The sequence below is a fragment of the Lissotriton vulgaris genome, chromosome 5 (genome assembly GCF_964263255.1).
Source record: "Lissotriton vulgaris chromosome 5, aLisVul1.2, whole genome shotgun sequence".
NCBI classification, from domain to species: Eukaryota; Metazoa; Chordata; class Amphibia; order Caudata; family Salamandridae; genus Lissotriton; species Lissotriton vulgaris.
In genome coordinates, this window is record NC_141693.1 from 2,012,879,640 (window position 1) to 2,012,895,860 (window position 16,221).

Here is a 16,221-nt window from a genome sequence, read left to right on the forward strand (position 1 = left end):
CTCATCCGGTGCCAACCTGGTGCCCACCCAATCACTGGCTAGTGATTAAGAACTGAGTCCCTTCTGCTTTCAGGTCGTCTCCATCACCGATCCAGCCATGGATCACATCGAACATCTTCACTGGTCGCCTGCCAGCAACATCTTCTTTCAGGCTCCATAGACTACAACAAGGATTCCCGACATTTTTTGAACCCTATGCAGCCGCAGCCCCTGGGCAAGGTAACCCGAGCATTTCGGTGCTCCAACGCAGGTTCACTATCAAAGTGTCCAGATCCTTTTTCGTTTTTAGTCTACCTAGTCGGATTCGTCCGGAAACAGTAACTTTAGAATTGCTAGCATCCATAGACTTTGTCCCGCATCCCGCGTAAGAGTTCACACTCTGCACCCGATCTCCCTAGGCCTCCTGCTCCTAACCTTAGGGTCCAGTAAGGTAGTCCTAGCGGTCCTGAAGCCTCTGGATCGTGTTACTCACCTGCTAGCATTTCGCATTCCACTTTTAGAGTATATGGTTTTTCGTGCCCCTCGGGAATTTGTGTAAATTGTGCAACTTGTAGTATGTTCGTAAGAGTTTTGTATTGTGCTTAGCTCCCTGACTCATAAAGAGTTCAGGGTAGACTTGTTATTAATAAATATACTTTATTGTTATAACAACTTGTGTGGTGTCCTTTCACTTGGTGTTCAAGGGGTATATGTGATGGTATAACAGCTGGCTTAACACGCCCTCTAGAGTTTAGCCTAAAGACTGCTCTTGTCCATGCTACTAGGGTAGCTGGTCTATAAGGTTGACTTACAAGCAATCATCAATAAGGGTCGTTTGGAATGATACACAGTGATCACTAGAATAGTGAGCACTATATATCAGGCCAACTTCTCACAATACTCACCTCCGTGCTTTTAATCTCCAAATCCCCAATGGGACTCCAGAGACTTTTGGACAATTTTCAATCCTTTTGCACCAAACGAGGTCTGGTAATAAACACAAATAAAACGAAGTACCTTGTGCTGAATCCACCGAAGCAACGTATGCGTTCTCCCACCCTAAATGCTGAGCTCCTGGAAAGGGTAAAGGTCTTTGACTATCTTGGGATACGCCTATCGGATAAAATGGACTGGTCGCCACATCTAGACAAAATGCTGTTGAGCCACAAAAGGATTACAGGAGCCCTTTTGAAAGAGCAACGATCCAGTTCAACAAGGCCTATAGCCACAGTCCTCGAGATTTATTCGGCTAAAGGTGTTAGCTCTGCCCTTTATGGAGCCGAACTTTGGGGCTCTTCCACCACTGATGCTCTGCAGAGATCTGAAAACAAATTCTGTAGAGCAATTATGTCCCTCCCACAAGGCACCCCTACACTTCCTTTAATGTTGGACCTAGGCTGCCCCCAGATTGGCGATATTGCAAAATTTCGCCCATTATTACTATGGGCACGCATCTGGCGGGTGGAAGAATTAAGTGGATATGCTAGAGGCCTTGAAGAAATCATGTCATCGCCAAGTTGGCATAAAATCAAATGGCTAAAAGACATGAAGAGCTTACTAACTAAGTTGGGACAAATTGAATCATGGTTGAATAGAACTTCACCCCCGAAGCAAGTCCTCAAAAAGCTTTACTGGGACTGGATTTGCACACAAAGAAATTCTAGTACCAACTTGGGCAGGCTTACAGAGGAATTTCTGAGGTTTAAAGATTGCCCTAGACGGGAACTGTACCTTGATGCAATTGGAAAACCCTTTGATAGGGCCTTGTACTTCAGGTTCAGAGTGGGAACCCTCCCACTTAATTATTTCACCACAAGATGGAAATCCCGTGTGGAAATGCCTGAGCTATGCCCAGTTTGTCTTGCCAAACCTGAATCATTGGCACATTTTATGTTTGAGTGCAGTGAGTTCGCAACTCCAAGGAGGGTCTGGCTCAAAAACCTATGCCGCCAGCTGGGACTAGGAGTCATGATGTGGCAATTAGGATACTCATATCTGATAGTAGTGTACCCTATGCTTGTGCCCTAGCCAAATTTCTATCATGGGCTTGGGCTATTCGAGCCAAAAAGCTAAAACTAACTGTTTAATTCTATTTTTATAAAAACTCTCAATTGAATGAACTGCCATTTTTGCTTGATCTGTAAAAATTCAATCAATTAATTGGCTAGCTTAAGATTGTACAAGCATTTTTACTGAATTTACTGAAATTACTGTCTTTTTTAAATGTTCTGTACACAGACAAAAATCTTTTTAATCTATTACTGTTTTTTACTTGTAATTCCTGATCCACTGAGCTGCTTTTATGATAATTGTTTTATCGAAATAAAGCTTTTTGACTTTGACTTTGGCTTTTAATATAATCTAGACTTTTCTTCACTAAACCTAGGGAAATCCCCATTTTATTACAAGACCTGAGTCTCCTACTGTGCTTGTTCAAAGCATAGAAACAACAGTATTTGCAAAATGAGTAACACGTTTACCATAAAAGGTTTTGAAAGTGGAATCGTTGGACCAATCTGCCGATCTATGAGTGTCCACCAGACCAACGCCAGCCCAAAAGGCTCTAGAGGCCCTGGCACCTCTGATAGTGTGCATCGAGCATAGCAGTGGCACTACTCTGCCTAAGCAAGCTACTGTAGTAGATGAGACCAGCTTGTGAGGCCTCTGGAATGAAATTACTAACTGGACAGAAGATGATGTTCTTATTTTTTGCTGTTCTACCAAAGTAAACTTTTAAACAATTTACAACCCAAATTTTAGTCTGAAATGTAAAGTCTGGGTAATGAAAGACTTTATAATTAGTTTTCGTTCTCATATGAACCCCGAAAACGTACACCCCTAGCGGTACATTGAACAGAAGGAATAGCCAAAGCCCTGGCATCAGAGAGGCGATTTAGAGACACTAGAAGTAGTAGCATGGTTAACTTAGCTGACAAATACTTCGAAGAAAGGTCAGTGGTGTCATTCCAAGAATTCAACATGTTTATATTCACACCCCCATAGGGTTATACTTGGATTAAGGAGGTTTAGAAAGGACGACACATCAATGGCTGTTCTCCAACCGGTCTCCTGTCCACTCTGACGTTTCTGCTGAAATTGCTGACCTTGAGGTATTCACCGTTCTATGCACTCTGCCTTAGGAAGCAAAGGAGTCCTAGAAGCTCCAGGCATGGTAACACCTGCTTAAAAGGGATCTGGATCCTTGTCCACACTGGGGGAGGCAAGTTATGCAGAACTCCCCAAGGCCTACTGATCCCCTTCCAGGCAGCCTTGCCGTGCATGCCCAAGCGTATATTGAATATTCTCGTGCCCTTCCACACCTCGTGATTGTCATCATGTTGTTCTAATTATTCCTGTCATGCTATATAAAACTAATATATGAATAACACGGCTTAAAGCACCAATCTATGAAAAAACAATATCAATCAGGGTTTGAATACTGCGTGCCTGTGAGTGTACTGCACAAAAATCAGACCAGTTTGCTTTGTCAGTGCTTGTTAGTTTACGTCATTGAAAGCAGAAGGTGATCTGTCTCCGCGGTTCCTGGATGCTGTGGAGCGCCGCCTCCATCAGTACCCGAGGCACATCGCTGCTGCTCGTTGGTATTCATGCCTACAGCCTGGGCACTGAGCTGGCAGCAGTCAGCAAGCTCCTTGTGGCACTGTCTGCAGCAGAGCAGGCGCTGCGGCACGGGGGCCCTTGAGCTGAGGCGAGGACAGGAGCCCGCCCTCCCTGCTAATGTGAGGTGCACAGACCCTCCTCTGCAGCACAGGAGGGGCCCTTGAGCTGAGGCGAGGACAGGGGCCTCCTCCCTGCTAATGTGAGGTGCACAGACCTTCCTCTGCAGCACAGGGGGGGCCCTTGAGCCGAGGCGAGGACAGGGGCCTCCTCCCTGCTAATGTGAGGTGCACAGACCCTCCTCTGCAGCACGGGGGCCCTTGAGCTGAGGCGAGGACAGGGGCCTCCTCTCTGCTAATGTGAGGTGCACAGACCCTCCTCTGCAGCACAGGGGGGGCCCTTGAGCTGAGGCGAGGACAGGGGCCTCCTCCCTGCTAATGTGAGGTGCACAGACCCTCCTCTGCAGCACGGGGGGCCCTTGAGCTGAGGCGAGGACAGGGGCCGTCCTCCCTGCTAATGTGAGGTGCACAGACCCTCCTCTGCAGCACGGGGGCCCTTGAGCTGAGGCGAGGACAGGGGCCTCCTCCCTGCTAATGTGAGGTGCACAGACCCTCCTCTGCAGCACAGGGGGGCCCTTGAGCCGAGGCGAGGACAGGAGCCCGCCTCCTCTCTGCTAATGTGAGGTGCACAGACCCTTCTCTGCGGCACGGGGGGCCCTTGAGCTGAGGCGAGGACAGGGGCCTCCTCCCTGCTAATGTGAGGTGCACAGACCCTCCTCTGCAGCACAGGGGGCCCTTGAGCCGAGGCGAGGACAGGAGCCCGCCTCCTCTCTGCTAATGTGAGGTGCACAGACCCTTCTCTGCGGCACGGGGGGCCCTTGAGCTGAGGCGAGGACAGGGGCCTCCTCCCTGCTAATGTGAGGTGCACAGACCCTCCTCTGCAGCACAGGGGGCCCTTGAGCCGAGGCGAGGACAGGAGCCCGCCTCCTCCCTGCTAATGTGAGGTGCACAGACCTTCCTCTGCAGCACAGGGGGGGCCCTTGAGCTGAGGCGAGGACAGGGGCCTCCTCCCTGCTAATATGAGGTGCACAGACCCTCCTCTGCAGCACAGGGGGGCCTTGAGCTGAGGCGAGGACAGGAGCCCGCCTCCTCTCTGCTAATGTGAGGTGCACAGACCATACATGCCAACATTTCAACTTCGATAAGAGGGAGAAATATTCGCGGGTGGAAAGTCCTGAATAAGGCGAAACACGAAACGGGTCAGGCGTAATACAAAATCGATTGCAGGCAGTGGTGGCTGGTGACATTTGAAAGTTGTGGGGTGTAAACATCTGTGGGAGTGCACTGCGGCGAGCGAGCACAGCTTGCGAGCCTGAACACCTTAAGGAGGGTTCGGGGGGTTCAGCCCCCCGAGAAAATTTTGAAAAAAAGAGTGGGTAAATGGTGCCTTTTCAAGCAAATTTGAGAAACCAGAAGGTTAATAAAGCAATTGTGAAAGTGCAGTATACATTAATAAAGGGATGTCAAAAAACAACATGTGGCTAGAAATGTTTCTGAAGCTAGGCCCTGCCTGTGCCACGCACCTCTGAGCAATTTACCCGCAGCGTGCCAGCAGGGCCTAGAGTCAGAAACATTTCTATTTTTATGTTTTTTAAACTAGGTCCAGTGAAGGCACTCAGTGTGTATGCTTCTCAGAGGTGCGTCATGCGTGGTAGGGCTGTAGCTCCAGAGTGAGAAACATTTTCTGCACCAGTCTGCGTTCTCACTCTATAAACACTAACACTCTTTGAAGTGCAGAGTCACTCTGCACTTCAAAGAATGTTACTGTTTAGAGTGGGAACGAGACCCGAAGATAATTCAGAACTGCTTTGGATGAAGGCGCACCTGCACACAACCACTCAATGACACTCAATTAGCACAAACCTATTGAGAGCACATTAGAGCACTGTTTGCACCGTGCACTAATATACACATTGAATTGTACGGAGACTGCGGTTGTGTTCACACACAGCACACGCTCTCCGTGGGATCCCTATATACTTACCTTGGGTGGTTCATTGGGCCCTCAGCAATTCTAGGTCCTCTTGACTGTGTGTCAACCTGAGTTGTGATTCTTATACCACTTACTTCATATATATATATATATATATATACATATATATATATATATATATATATATATATATATATATAATAAAGGGTAGGTGTAATACACATCTAGCTCTGTGTCTTCTGTCATCAAAATTAGTGAATGTTCAAAATCCTACACAAAGATACCCGACGAAGAAGGGTGCATATGGAATGGCTACAGAATCACATTACTGGATGCTGTTAAGCAGAAGGTGGAAGTTATCAAAGTACCGATGAATCACTGAAGCTATACAGGAAGATGGCTGGGCCACTAATAAAGGGACATGCTTTGTATTCCACACACTAGCGATGGCTCAGACATTTTGGTCGAGCAGAGAAGTTGGGATTAATCTACAACTTTTCCAGGTTCACGCTGTGCAATTCTGCTACCAGATGGGTACTATCTTTAACATCAAAGGTTAATGCTTTGTCCTTAATTCTTGAAAGGGGAGATTAGAGCCTGTGCAACAGGCAATCATTTTATTATTTATTTTATTTTTAAAATTTATAAAGCGCAACATATACCCGTGGGTGTCTTGGCGCTGTGACTCTGCTAAAGATCTCTGATTAAGCATTGTCTACCTTCGGAAGTGATACCCTGGACTATTATTGGTCAAACAACCAGGTTTTCAGCAGTTTCCTAAACTGAAGTAGTGAGGGTGAAGATTTAATTGCCTTTGGAAGAGTATTCCAAAGTCTGACCGCGGTGTTGGTGAAGCATCTATCGCCCCATGTGACCGTCCTGGTACGCGCCACTGTCAGTAGATGCCTCTGTTCAGATCTTAGATATCTGTTAGGTAGATAGTAGAGAAGTTTATGTTTGAGAAACGCCGGGCCATGACCATTAAGAGCTTTAAAGGTGAGGCACAAGGTTTTAAATCTGATGCGATTTCTCACCGTTAGCCAGTGGTAGTTCCTGATTACTTGCTTGATAGAATGAAATTTAGGAGTGCCGGATAGTAGCCTTGCTGCAGCATTTTGGATAAGTTGCAGCTTGGCTACCACCCGTGCCTGCGCATTTGCAAATAATCCATTGCAATAATCCAGAGAAGAAAGTACCAAGGAGCTCACCACTGTTTTTCTTGCGTTCTCTGGAAGATAAGGTAGGATTTTTTTGAGGAGCCTAAGCTTGTGAAAGGCCGATGAAGCTACCTGATTAGCATGGCTGGAGAAGTTGAGCTTATCATCAAAAATGATTCCTAGATTCCTAACCTTCTGCACAGGTTCTGGAGGGGCTCCGAGTGGAGTCGGCCACCAAGTGGTAGACCACTGTGGAGATAACTTTCCAAAGATCATTACCTCAGTTTTATCTGAGTTAAGTCGTAGACAGTTCTCCGCCATCCATTCCTTGATTGCCAACATGCCTTCCTGAAACCGAGCGGATACTTCCTCGCCATCGTTCTTAATGGCAATCACCAACTGGGTATCATCAGCGTATGAGGTCAGGCTCATCCGGTAGTATTTGATAACCCTAGCTAAGTCCGACACATAGATGTTAAAAAGTGTCGGACTTAGGGATGAGCCTTGCGGAACGCCACATGGGAGGGCGAGATCAGCGGATTGAAATGATCCCAAGGTCACTGCTTGTGTTCTGTTAGACAAAAAAGAAGACAGTAGATCCTTGGCCCTTGAGTCAGCATTTTATTTTTAGCAGCCGCACAATAGTTAGTGCTAGTGCAACGAAATCATTCCCAAACTCCTATTTTTGGTTTGTGCTGTGTAAAACTGCCAAAAATAACATGTTGGTATATGTCACAGACTATAATCACCCCCTCCAAGAATTAAGGACAAAGCAATGATCCCTGATTTTCTAGTTGCACACTGTGCAGTTCAGCCAACCAGTAGTTGGGTACCTGCCTCTGATATTAAAGGATATTGCTTTCTAAGAGGGGAGAACCAGAAAATTAACAGGGAGAGATGAGCCAGGAGTGTGGCTTGGCTTTTAGGGCTCGTGCACAAGCTGAGCAGTGAGAATGTTTGCTATGTACATCATACAACAAACATCACGTAAAATATGACAAAATCTCTTCAAAATTCAAAAAAGTGAATTTCTCTAACATGTAAAAGCTTTAACATTAAAACATCACGTCACATTACAGCACTTTACTAAGAATACTTACTAGTGATAGTTTTAAGGCACAAACCATTTGTGAAATAAGAGGCAAGTCATGCGTCATGTAAAACCTGTCAACTGTCCAGATTAACTGATATTCTGAACTCACATATTTGAAAATGCTTTCATATGCGATCTTGTAGAAAAAAGAGTTTTGGTGAAATAAAGTATTTGACTAAGATCACACAATTTAAACGGGGAAGCCACAATTTACAAATCAGCCAACAAATAGATATCCATTTGTCTTTACTTATGCAAATGCTTTGGTTTTACCTTTTTGTTCATTTTTCATGTAGCATGAACTGACCCAAAGGTACTGGAGCGCCTTACATAAGCACCAGCTATATTACACAATGTCACCATTCATTGTTTATTGGCATGGGTAGATTAAGTGATTTGCCCAGAATCACAAGATGTTGAGCCAATGCTGGGACTTAAAACTGGGTCCCAGTTCCAAAGTATGCAACTCTGGCCCCAACACCACATCTTAGGCCTCATTTATGAGAAATTACGCATCGCTGCGTGAAATTACGCATCGCTGCGTGAAAGCAGCGATGCGTCACTTCTCAGTCTGCACTCCTTGCGCCATACCTGATGCGTCATGTTTAATGTATGACGCATCAGGTCACAAGGAGTTACAGATACATCAGTATTTCTGACATATCTGTAAGAGCAAAAGTGACGCATTGCTGGAGTGTGTCACAAAAGTGACGCAACTTCAGCAATGCGTCCTTTCACATGGGGCAAGTCCCATGTGAAAGGGCCTGCGTCAGTCTTACGCCTGAGGCGCAAGATTTTGACGCAACGGCGTCCTAGAAATGACAGTGAAATCTCATAGATTTCACTGCGTCACTTCTACGAGGCTTTTTGCGGGGGAACGCCCCCCCTGCAAACATTATACCTGATGCAGGTATAATGTAGCGCTGGGATTCACAAAGTGACGCATCTGCTTAGATGCGTCACTTTGTAAATAGTGCGCAACAGGAGGCATGTTTTACGCCTCCGATGCATCACAAAAAGTGACGCATCTGAAGCGCAAAACTGACGCAAAGTCTCATAAATGAGGCCCCTTGAGTATAGGGAGAATCAGCATTTCATTGTTGGCGCTAACAAAAACAGAGTTCTAAACTCTGTTTTTGTAAGCACTATGTGAAATGGACCCAACAAAAAAAGTTAATTCCCTCCCCAAAAAATTGAGGACAAAGAGTTAAGCTTTAATGTCAGAGGTAATTCTTGGAGAGGGAGATTAGAGTGTGAATGAGATTGGCATCAACATTTTAATTTTCATAGTTTTACAAAGTTCAAAGAAACACAGAGTTAGAAACCTTGGTTGAAACACATTTGTTCTCCCAGGGACAATTGATGGGTTTCACTTGTTTTTCTTTTTTCTTACCTTAACGTGTATCAGGAGCATAGAAAAACGCTATGACAGGCAAAGGGAGTGTGACAATATTGCAGGAGCAGGTTTCTGCAGTGCCTACTTCGAGTCACAGGAAACTAATCCCTGGTGCCTGCCAAAGCCCACCGAGGAATACTTTTACGCAGGACGTAGCCAGGCAAAATTCCTTTCCGGAGTTCTCGCCCCTGGGCCTGCCCAAGCTCACATTTCAGCCAATGGGTTTAGGATGGACTCGGGTTTTAATGTATTGGCAACTTCGGAGGCTGGGGAGAAAGGGCAGAGAGCAGAGGTCATTTCCGAACTCAATTTAGCTCTAAGTTTGGCAATCTGCAGGGAATCGGGTTTTGATTACAAGAATCGGGAGGCGGGAGACTAGCCATCAAATCGGTAGTCTCACGCCTGAATCGGGAGGGTTGGCATGTATGGCACAGACCCACCTCTGCAGCACGGGGGCCCTTGAGCTGAGGCGAGGACAGGGGCCTCCTCCCTGCTAATGTGAGGTGCACAGACCCTCCTCTGCAGCACAGGGGGGCCCTTGAGCTGAGGCGAGGACAGGGGCCTCCTCCCTGCTAATGTGAGGTGCACAGACCCTCCTCTGCAGCTGGGGGCCCTTGAGCCGAGGTGAGTACAGGGGCCCACCTCTCTGGTAATGTGAGGTGCACAGACCCTCTTCAGCTGGGGGCCCTTGAGCCGAGGTGAGGACAGGGGCCCTCCTCTCTGGTAATGTGAGGTGCACAGACCCTCTTCAGCTGGGGGCCCTTGAGCCGAGGTGAGGACAGGGGCCCTCCTCTCTGGTAACGTGAGGTTCACAGACCCTCCTCTGCTGGGGGCCCTTGAGCCGAGGTGAGGACAGGGGCCCTCCTCTCTGGTAACGTGAGGTGCACAGACCCTCTTCTGCTGGGGCCCTTAAGCCGAGGTGAGGATAGGGGCCCTCCTCTCTGGTAACGTGAGGTTCACAGACCCTCTTCTGCTGGGGCCCTTGAGCCGAGGTGAGGACAGGGGCCCGCCTCCTCTCTGCTAATGTGAGGTGCACAGACCCTCCTCTGCAGCACGGTGGGCCCTTGAGCCGAGGTGAGGACAGTGGCCCTCCTCTCTGGTAATGTGAGGTGCACAGACCCTCTTCAGCTGGGGGCCCTTGAGCCGAGGTGAGGACAGGGGCCCTCCTCTCTGGTAATGTGAGGTGCACAGACCCTCCTCTGCTGGGGGCCCTTGAGCCGAGGTGAGGACAGGGGCCCTCCTCTCTGGTAATGTGAGGTGCACAGACCTTCTTCAGCTGGGGGCCCTTGAGCCGAAGTGAGTACAGGGGCCCTCCTCGCTGGTAATGTGAGGTGCACAGACCCTCCTCTGCGGCGGGCAGGGAGGGTGGAGGGGGTAAAGGGAGCCCACGTACTCCCTGCTAATGTGAGGTGCACAGACCATGTGGGTGGGTTGAAATGGGCGAGGGTTCATCTGTTCCCTGTCCCTCAGGTGTCTGTCTGCTGTGGTCGGGGCCCTCTGTGAGGGGGCACACATGTCGCACAGGTGTACATCACTGCATAGACCCCTGCCTGGGGGCATGCGGGGTGAACTGTGTCTAGAGCCAGGAGTAATGTCGAGGGTTCATCTGTTCCCTGTCCCTCAGGTGTCTGTCTGCTGAGGTCGGGGCCCTCTGTGAGGGGGCACACATGTCGCACAGGTGTACATCACTGCATAGACCCCTGCCTGGGGGTATGGGGGTGAACTGTGTCTAGAGCCAGGAGTAATGTCGAGGGTTCATCTGTTCCCTGTCCCTCAGGTGTCTGTCTGCTGAGGTCGGGGCCCTCTGTGAGGGGGCACACATGTTGCACAGGTGTACATCACTGCATAGACCCCTGCCTGGGGGTATGGGGGTGAACTGTGTCTAGAGCCAGGAGTAATGTCGAGGGTTCATCTGTTCCCTGTCCCTCAGGTGTCTGTCTGCTGAGGTCGGGGCCCTCTGTGAGGGGGCACACATGTTGCACAGGTGTACATCACTGCATAGACCCCTGGCTGGGGGGTGAACTCTGTCTAGAGCCAGGAGTAATGTCGAGGGTTCGCCTGTTCTCTCTCTGGTGTCTGACAGCCGAGGCTGAGCACTCTGAGAGGTTCTTGAGCTGTGAGGGGGCACACATGTCGCACAGGTGTACATCCCTGCATAGACCCCTGCCTGGGGGCATGGGGGGTGAACTGTGTCTAGAGCCAGGAGTAATGTCGAGGGTTCATCTGTTCCCTGTCCCTCAGGTGTCTGTCTGCTGAGGTCGGGGCCCTCTGTGAGGGGGCACACATGTTGCACAGGTGTACATCACTGCATAGACCCCTGGCTGGGGGGTGAACTCTGTCTAGAGCCAGGAGTAATGTCGAGGGTTCGCCTGTTCTCTCTCTGGTGTCTGACAGCCGAGGCTGAGCACTCTGAGAGGTTCTTGAGCTGTGAGGGGGCACACATGTCGCACAGGTGTACATCCCTGCATAGACCCCTGCCTGGGGGCATGGGGGGTGAACTGTGTCTAGAGCCAGGAGTAATGTCGAGGGTTCATCTGTTCCCTGTCCCTCAGGTGTCTGTCTGCTGAGGTCGGGGCCCTCTGTGAGGGGGCACACATGTCGCACAGGTGTACATCACTGCATAGACCCCTGGCTGGGGGGTGAACTCTGTCTAGAGCCAGGAGTAATGTCGAGGGTTCGCCTGTTCTCTCTCTGGTGTCTGACAGCCGAGGCTGAGCACTCTGAGAGGTTCTTGAGCTGTGAGGGGGCACACATGTCGCACAGGTGTACATCCCTGCATAGACCCCTGCCTGGGGGCATGGGGGGTGAACTGTGTCTAGAGCCAGGAGTAATGTCGAGGGTTCATCTGTTCCCTGTCCCTCAGGTGTCTGTCTGCTGAGGTCGGGGCCCTCTGTGAGGGGGCACACATGTCGCACAGGTGTACATCACTGCATAGATCCCTGGCTGGAGGGGTGGGTGCAGCTCTATCTGCAGACTGATGTCTTGTCGAGTGTTCATGTGTGGTCTTAGATGTCTGACAGCCGAGGTCAGGCCCCACTATGAGAGGGTCTGGAGCTGTGAGGGCCAGACATCCCTGCATAGACCCCTGGCTGGAGGGGTGGGTTCAGCTGTGGCTGCAGACTGGGGTCTTGTCGAGGGTTCTGTTGTCTCTCAGATGTCTGACTGACGTCGCCAGCACCCTCAGCTCGGGCGGCTTGGGACCAGGCTCGGCTTCCTGCCTCGTCCCTGTCACTGTTGTCTTGTATGATAGCACGCCCCTTGTTCCGGACAGGCTTCTAACCGCTATTTTGTCTTACTTTTTGCAGGATCAGTTTGACAACCTCGAGAAGCACACGCAGTGGGGCATCGAAGTGCTCGAAAAGTACATCAAGTTCGTGAAGGAGCGGGCAGAGATCGAGATCAGCTATGCCAAGCAGCTCCGGTAAGGCCCCCCTGGCTTCCGTGGCTGGAACCGACCCCGGGATCTGGGGCGGGGGGAGGGCGGATGAATCTGTTTCTGCTTTTAAAGCTCGGGGAAGTCGCTGCTATGAATGCCAGCCTGGCACAGCTTTACCCCCGACCCGCTGAGCGTACTGTGCCCTTCTGTGCCAACACTCGCCCCAAAGACACAGAGACCCCTGGCGCAGCACTGCACCGACCCACCGAGCGTACTGTGCCAACACTCATCCTGCAGAGACCCCTGGCACAGCACTGCACCCACCCACAGCGTGTACTGTACCCTACTGTGCCAACACTCCCCCCAAGAGAGACTGCTGGCACAGCTCTACACCCGACCAACAGCTCGTACTGTATCCTACTGTGCCAACACTCGCCCTGCAGAGCCCCCTGGCACAGCTCTGCATCCGACCAACAGCTCGTACTGTACCCTACTGTGCCAACACACGCCCCAAAGGGACCCCTGGCACAGCACTGCACCGACCCACAGTGCGTACTGTGCCAACACTCGCCCTGCAGAGATCCCTGGCACAGCTCTGCACCCGACCAACAGCGAGTACTGTATCCTACTGTGCCAACACTCGGCACACAGACACAGAGACCCCTGGCACAGCACTGCACCGACCAACAGCGTGTACTGTACCCTACTGTGCCAACACACGCCCCACAGAGACCCCTGGCACAGCACTGCACCGACCCACAGTGCGTACTGTGCCAACACTCGCCCTGCAGAGATCCCTGGCACAGCTCTGCACCCGACCAACAGCGTGTACTGTATCCTACTGTGCCAACACTCGGCACACAGACACAGAGACCCCTGGCACAGCACTGCACCGACCAACAGCGTGTACTGTACCCTACTGTGCCAACACACGCCCCACAGAGACCCCTGGCGCAGCACTGCACCGACCCACAGCGTGTACTGTACCCTACTGTGCCAACACACGCCCCAAAGGGACCCCTGGCACAGCACTGCACCGACCCACAGTGCGTACTGTGCCAACACTCGCCCTGCAGAGATCCCTGGCACAGCTCTGCACCCGACCAACAGCGTGTACTGTATCCTACTGTGCCAACACTCGGCACACAGACACAGAGACCCCTGGCACAGCACTGCACCGACCAACAGCGTGTACTGTACCCTACTGTGCCAACACACGCCCCACAGAGACCCCTGGCACAGCACTGCACCGACCCACAGTGCGTACTGTGCCAACACTCGCCCTGCAGAGATCCCTGGCACAGCTCTGCACCCGACCAACAGCGTGTACTGTATCCTACTGTGCCAACACTCGGCACACAGACACAGAGACCCCTGGCACAGCACTGCACCGACCAACAGCGTGTACTGTACCCTACTGTGCCAACACACGCCCCACAGAGACCCCTGGCACAGCACTGCACCGACCCACAGTGCGTACTGTGCCAACACTCGCCCTGCAGAGATCCCTGGCACAGCTCTGCACCCGACCAACAGCGTGTACTGTATCCTACTGTGCCAACACTCGGCACACAGACACAGAGACCCCTGGCACAGCACTGCACCGACCAACAGCGTGTACTGTACCCTACTGTGCCAACACACGCCCCACAGAGACCCCTGGCGCAGCACTGCACCGACCCACAGCGTGTACTGTACCCTACTGTGCCAACACACGCCCCAAAGGGACCCCTGGCACAGCACTGCACCGACCCACATCGTGTACTGTACCCTACTGTGCCAACACACGCCCCAAAGGGACCCCTGGCACAGCACTGCACCGACCCACAGCGCGTACTGTACCCTACTGTGCCAACACACGCCCCAAAGGGACCCCTGGCACAGCACTGCACCGACCCACAGTGCGTACTGTGCCAACACACGCCCCAAAGGGACCCCTGGCACAGCACTGCTCCGACCCACATCGTGTACTGTACCCTACTGTGCCAACACACGCCCCAAAGGGACCCCTGGCACAGCACTGCACCGACCCACAGCGCGTACTGTACCCTACTGTGCCAACACACGCCCCACAGAGACCCCTGGCACAGCACTGCACCGACCCACAGTGCGTACTGTGCCAACACTCGCCCTGCAGAGATCCCTGGCACAGCTCTGCACCCGACCAACAGCGTGTACTGTATCCTACTGTGCCAACACTCGGCACACAGACACAGAGACCCCTGGCACAGCACTGCACCGACCAACAGCGTGTACTGTACCCTACTGTGCCAACACACGCCCCACAGAGACCCCTGGCACAGCACTGCACCGACCCACAGCGTGTACTGTACCCTACTGTGCCAACACACGCCCCAAAGGGACCCCTGGCACAGCACTGCACCGACCCACATCGTGTACTGTACCCTACTGTGCCAACACACGCCCCAAAGGGACCCCTGGCACAGCACTGCACCGACCCACAGTGCGTACTGTGCCAACACACGCCCCAAAGGGACCCCTGGCACAGCACTGCTCCGACCCACATCGTGTACTGTACCCTACTGTGCCAACACACGCCCCAAAGGGACCCCTGGCACAGCACTGCACCGACCCACAGCGCGTACTGTACCCTACTGTGCCAACACACGCCCCAAAGGGACCCCTGGCACAGCACTGCACCGACCCACAGTGCGTACTGTGCCAACACTCGCCCTGCAGAGACCCCTGGCACAGCTCTGCACCCGACCAACAGCTCGTACTGTATCCTACTGTGCCAACACTCGGCACACAGACACAGAGACCCCTGGCACAGCACTGCACCGACCCACAGCTCGTACTGTATCCTACTATGCAAACACTCGCCACACAGACACAGAGACCCCTGACACAGCACTGCACCGACCCACAGCTCGTACTGTATCCTACTATGCAAACACTCGCCACACAGACACAGAGACCCCTGACACAGCACTGCACCGACCCACAGCTCGTACTGTACCCTACTGTGCCAACACACGCCCCACAGAGACCCCTGGCAAAGCACTGCACCGACCCACAGCTCGTACTGTACCCTACTGTGCCAACACACGCCCCACAGAGACCCCTGGCACAGCACTGCATCGACCCACAGCGTGTACTGTGCCAACACTCACCCTGCAGAGCCCCCTGGCACAGCTCTGCACCGACCCACATCGTGTACTGTACCCTACTGTGCCAACACTCCCCCCAAGAAAGACTGCTGGCACAGCTCTACACCCGACAACCAGCTCGTACTGTATCCTACTGTGCCAACACTCGCCCTGCAGAGCCCCCTGGCACAGCTCTGTATCCGACCAACAGCGAGTACTGTACCCTACTGTGCCAACACTCGCCCTGCAGAGCCCCCTGGCACAGCACTGCACCGACCCACAGCGTGTACTGTACCCTACTGTGCCAACACTCGCCTTGCAGAGCCCCCTGGCACAGTACTGCGCCGACCCACAGCGTGTACTGTACCCTATTGTGCCAGCACTTGCCCTGCAGAGCCCCCTGGCACAGCACTGCGCCGACCCACAGCATGTACTGTACCCTACTGTGACAACACTCGCCCTGCAGAGCCCCCTGGCACAGCACTGCGTCGACCCACAGC

The 16,221-nt window shown here is 51.9% G+C and overlaps 1 protein-coding gene across 15 annotated transcripts in view; it reads left to right on the top strand.

Moving 5' to 3' along the window:
• FNBP1 (formin binding protein 1) overlaps positions 1–16,221 on the top strand; it is an 887,470-nt gene that overhangs the window by 161,108 nt on the left and 710,141 nt on the right. For all 15 annotated transcript variants that reach the window (XR_015296123.1, XM_086924822.1, XM_086924824.1 and 12 more), the window contains exon 2: positions 12,541–12,656. Coding sequence is in view for 14 of the 15 variants with exons in the window: in XM_086924822.1 (XP_086780948.1) it covers positions 12,541–12,656 (116 nt within the window). In the remaining variant the exon portion in view is untranslated. The remainder of the gene's footprint in view (positions 1–12,540; positions 12,657–16,221) is intronic.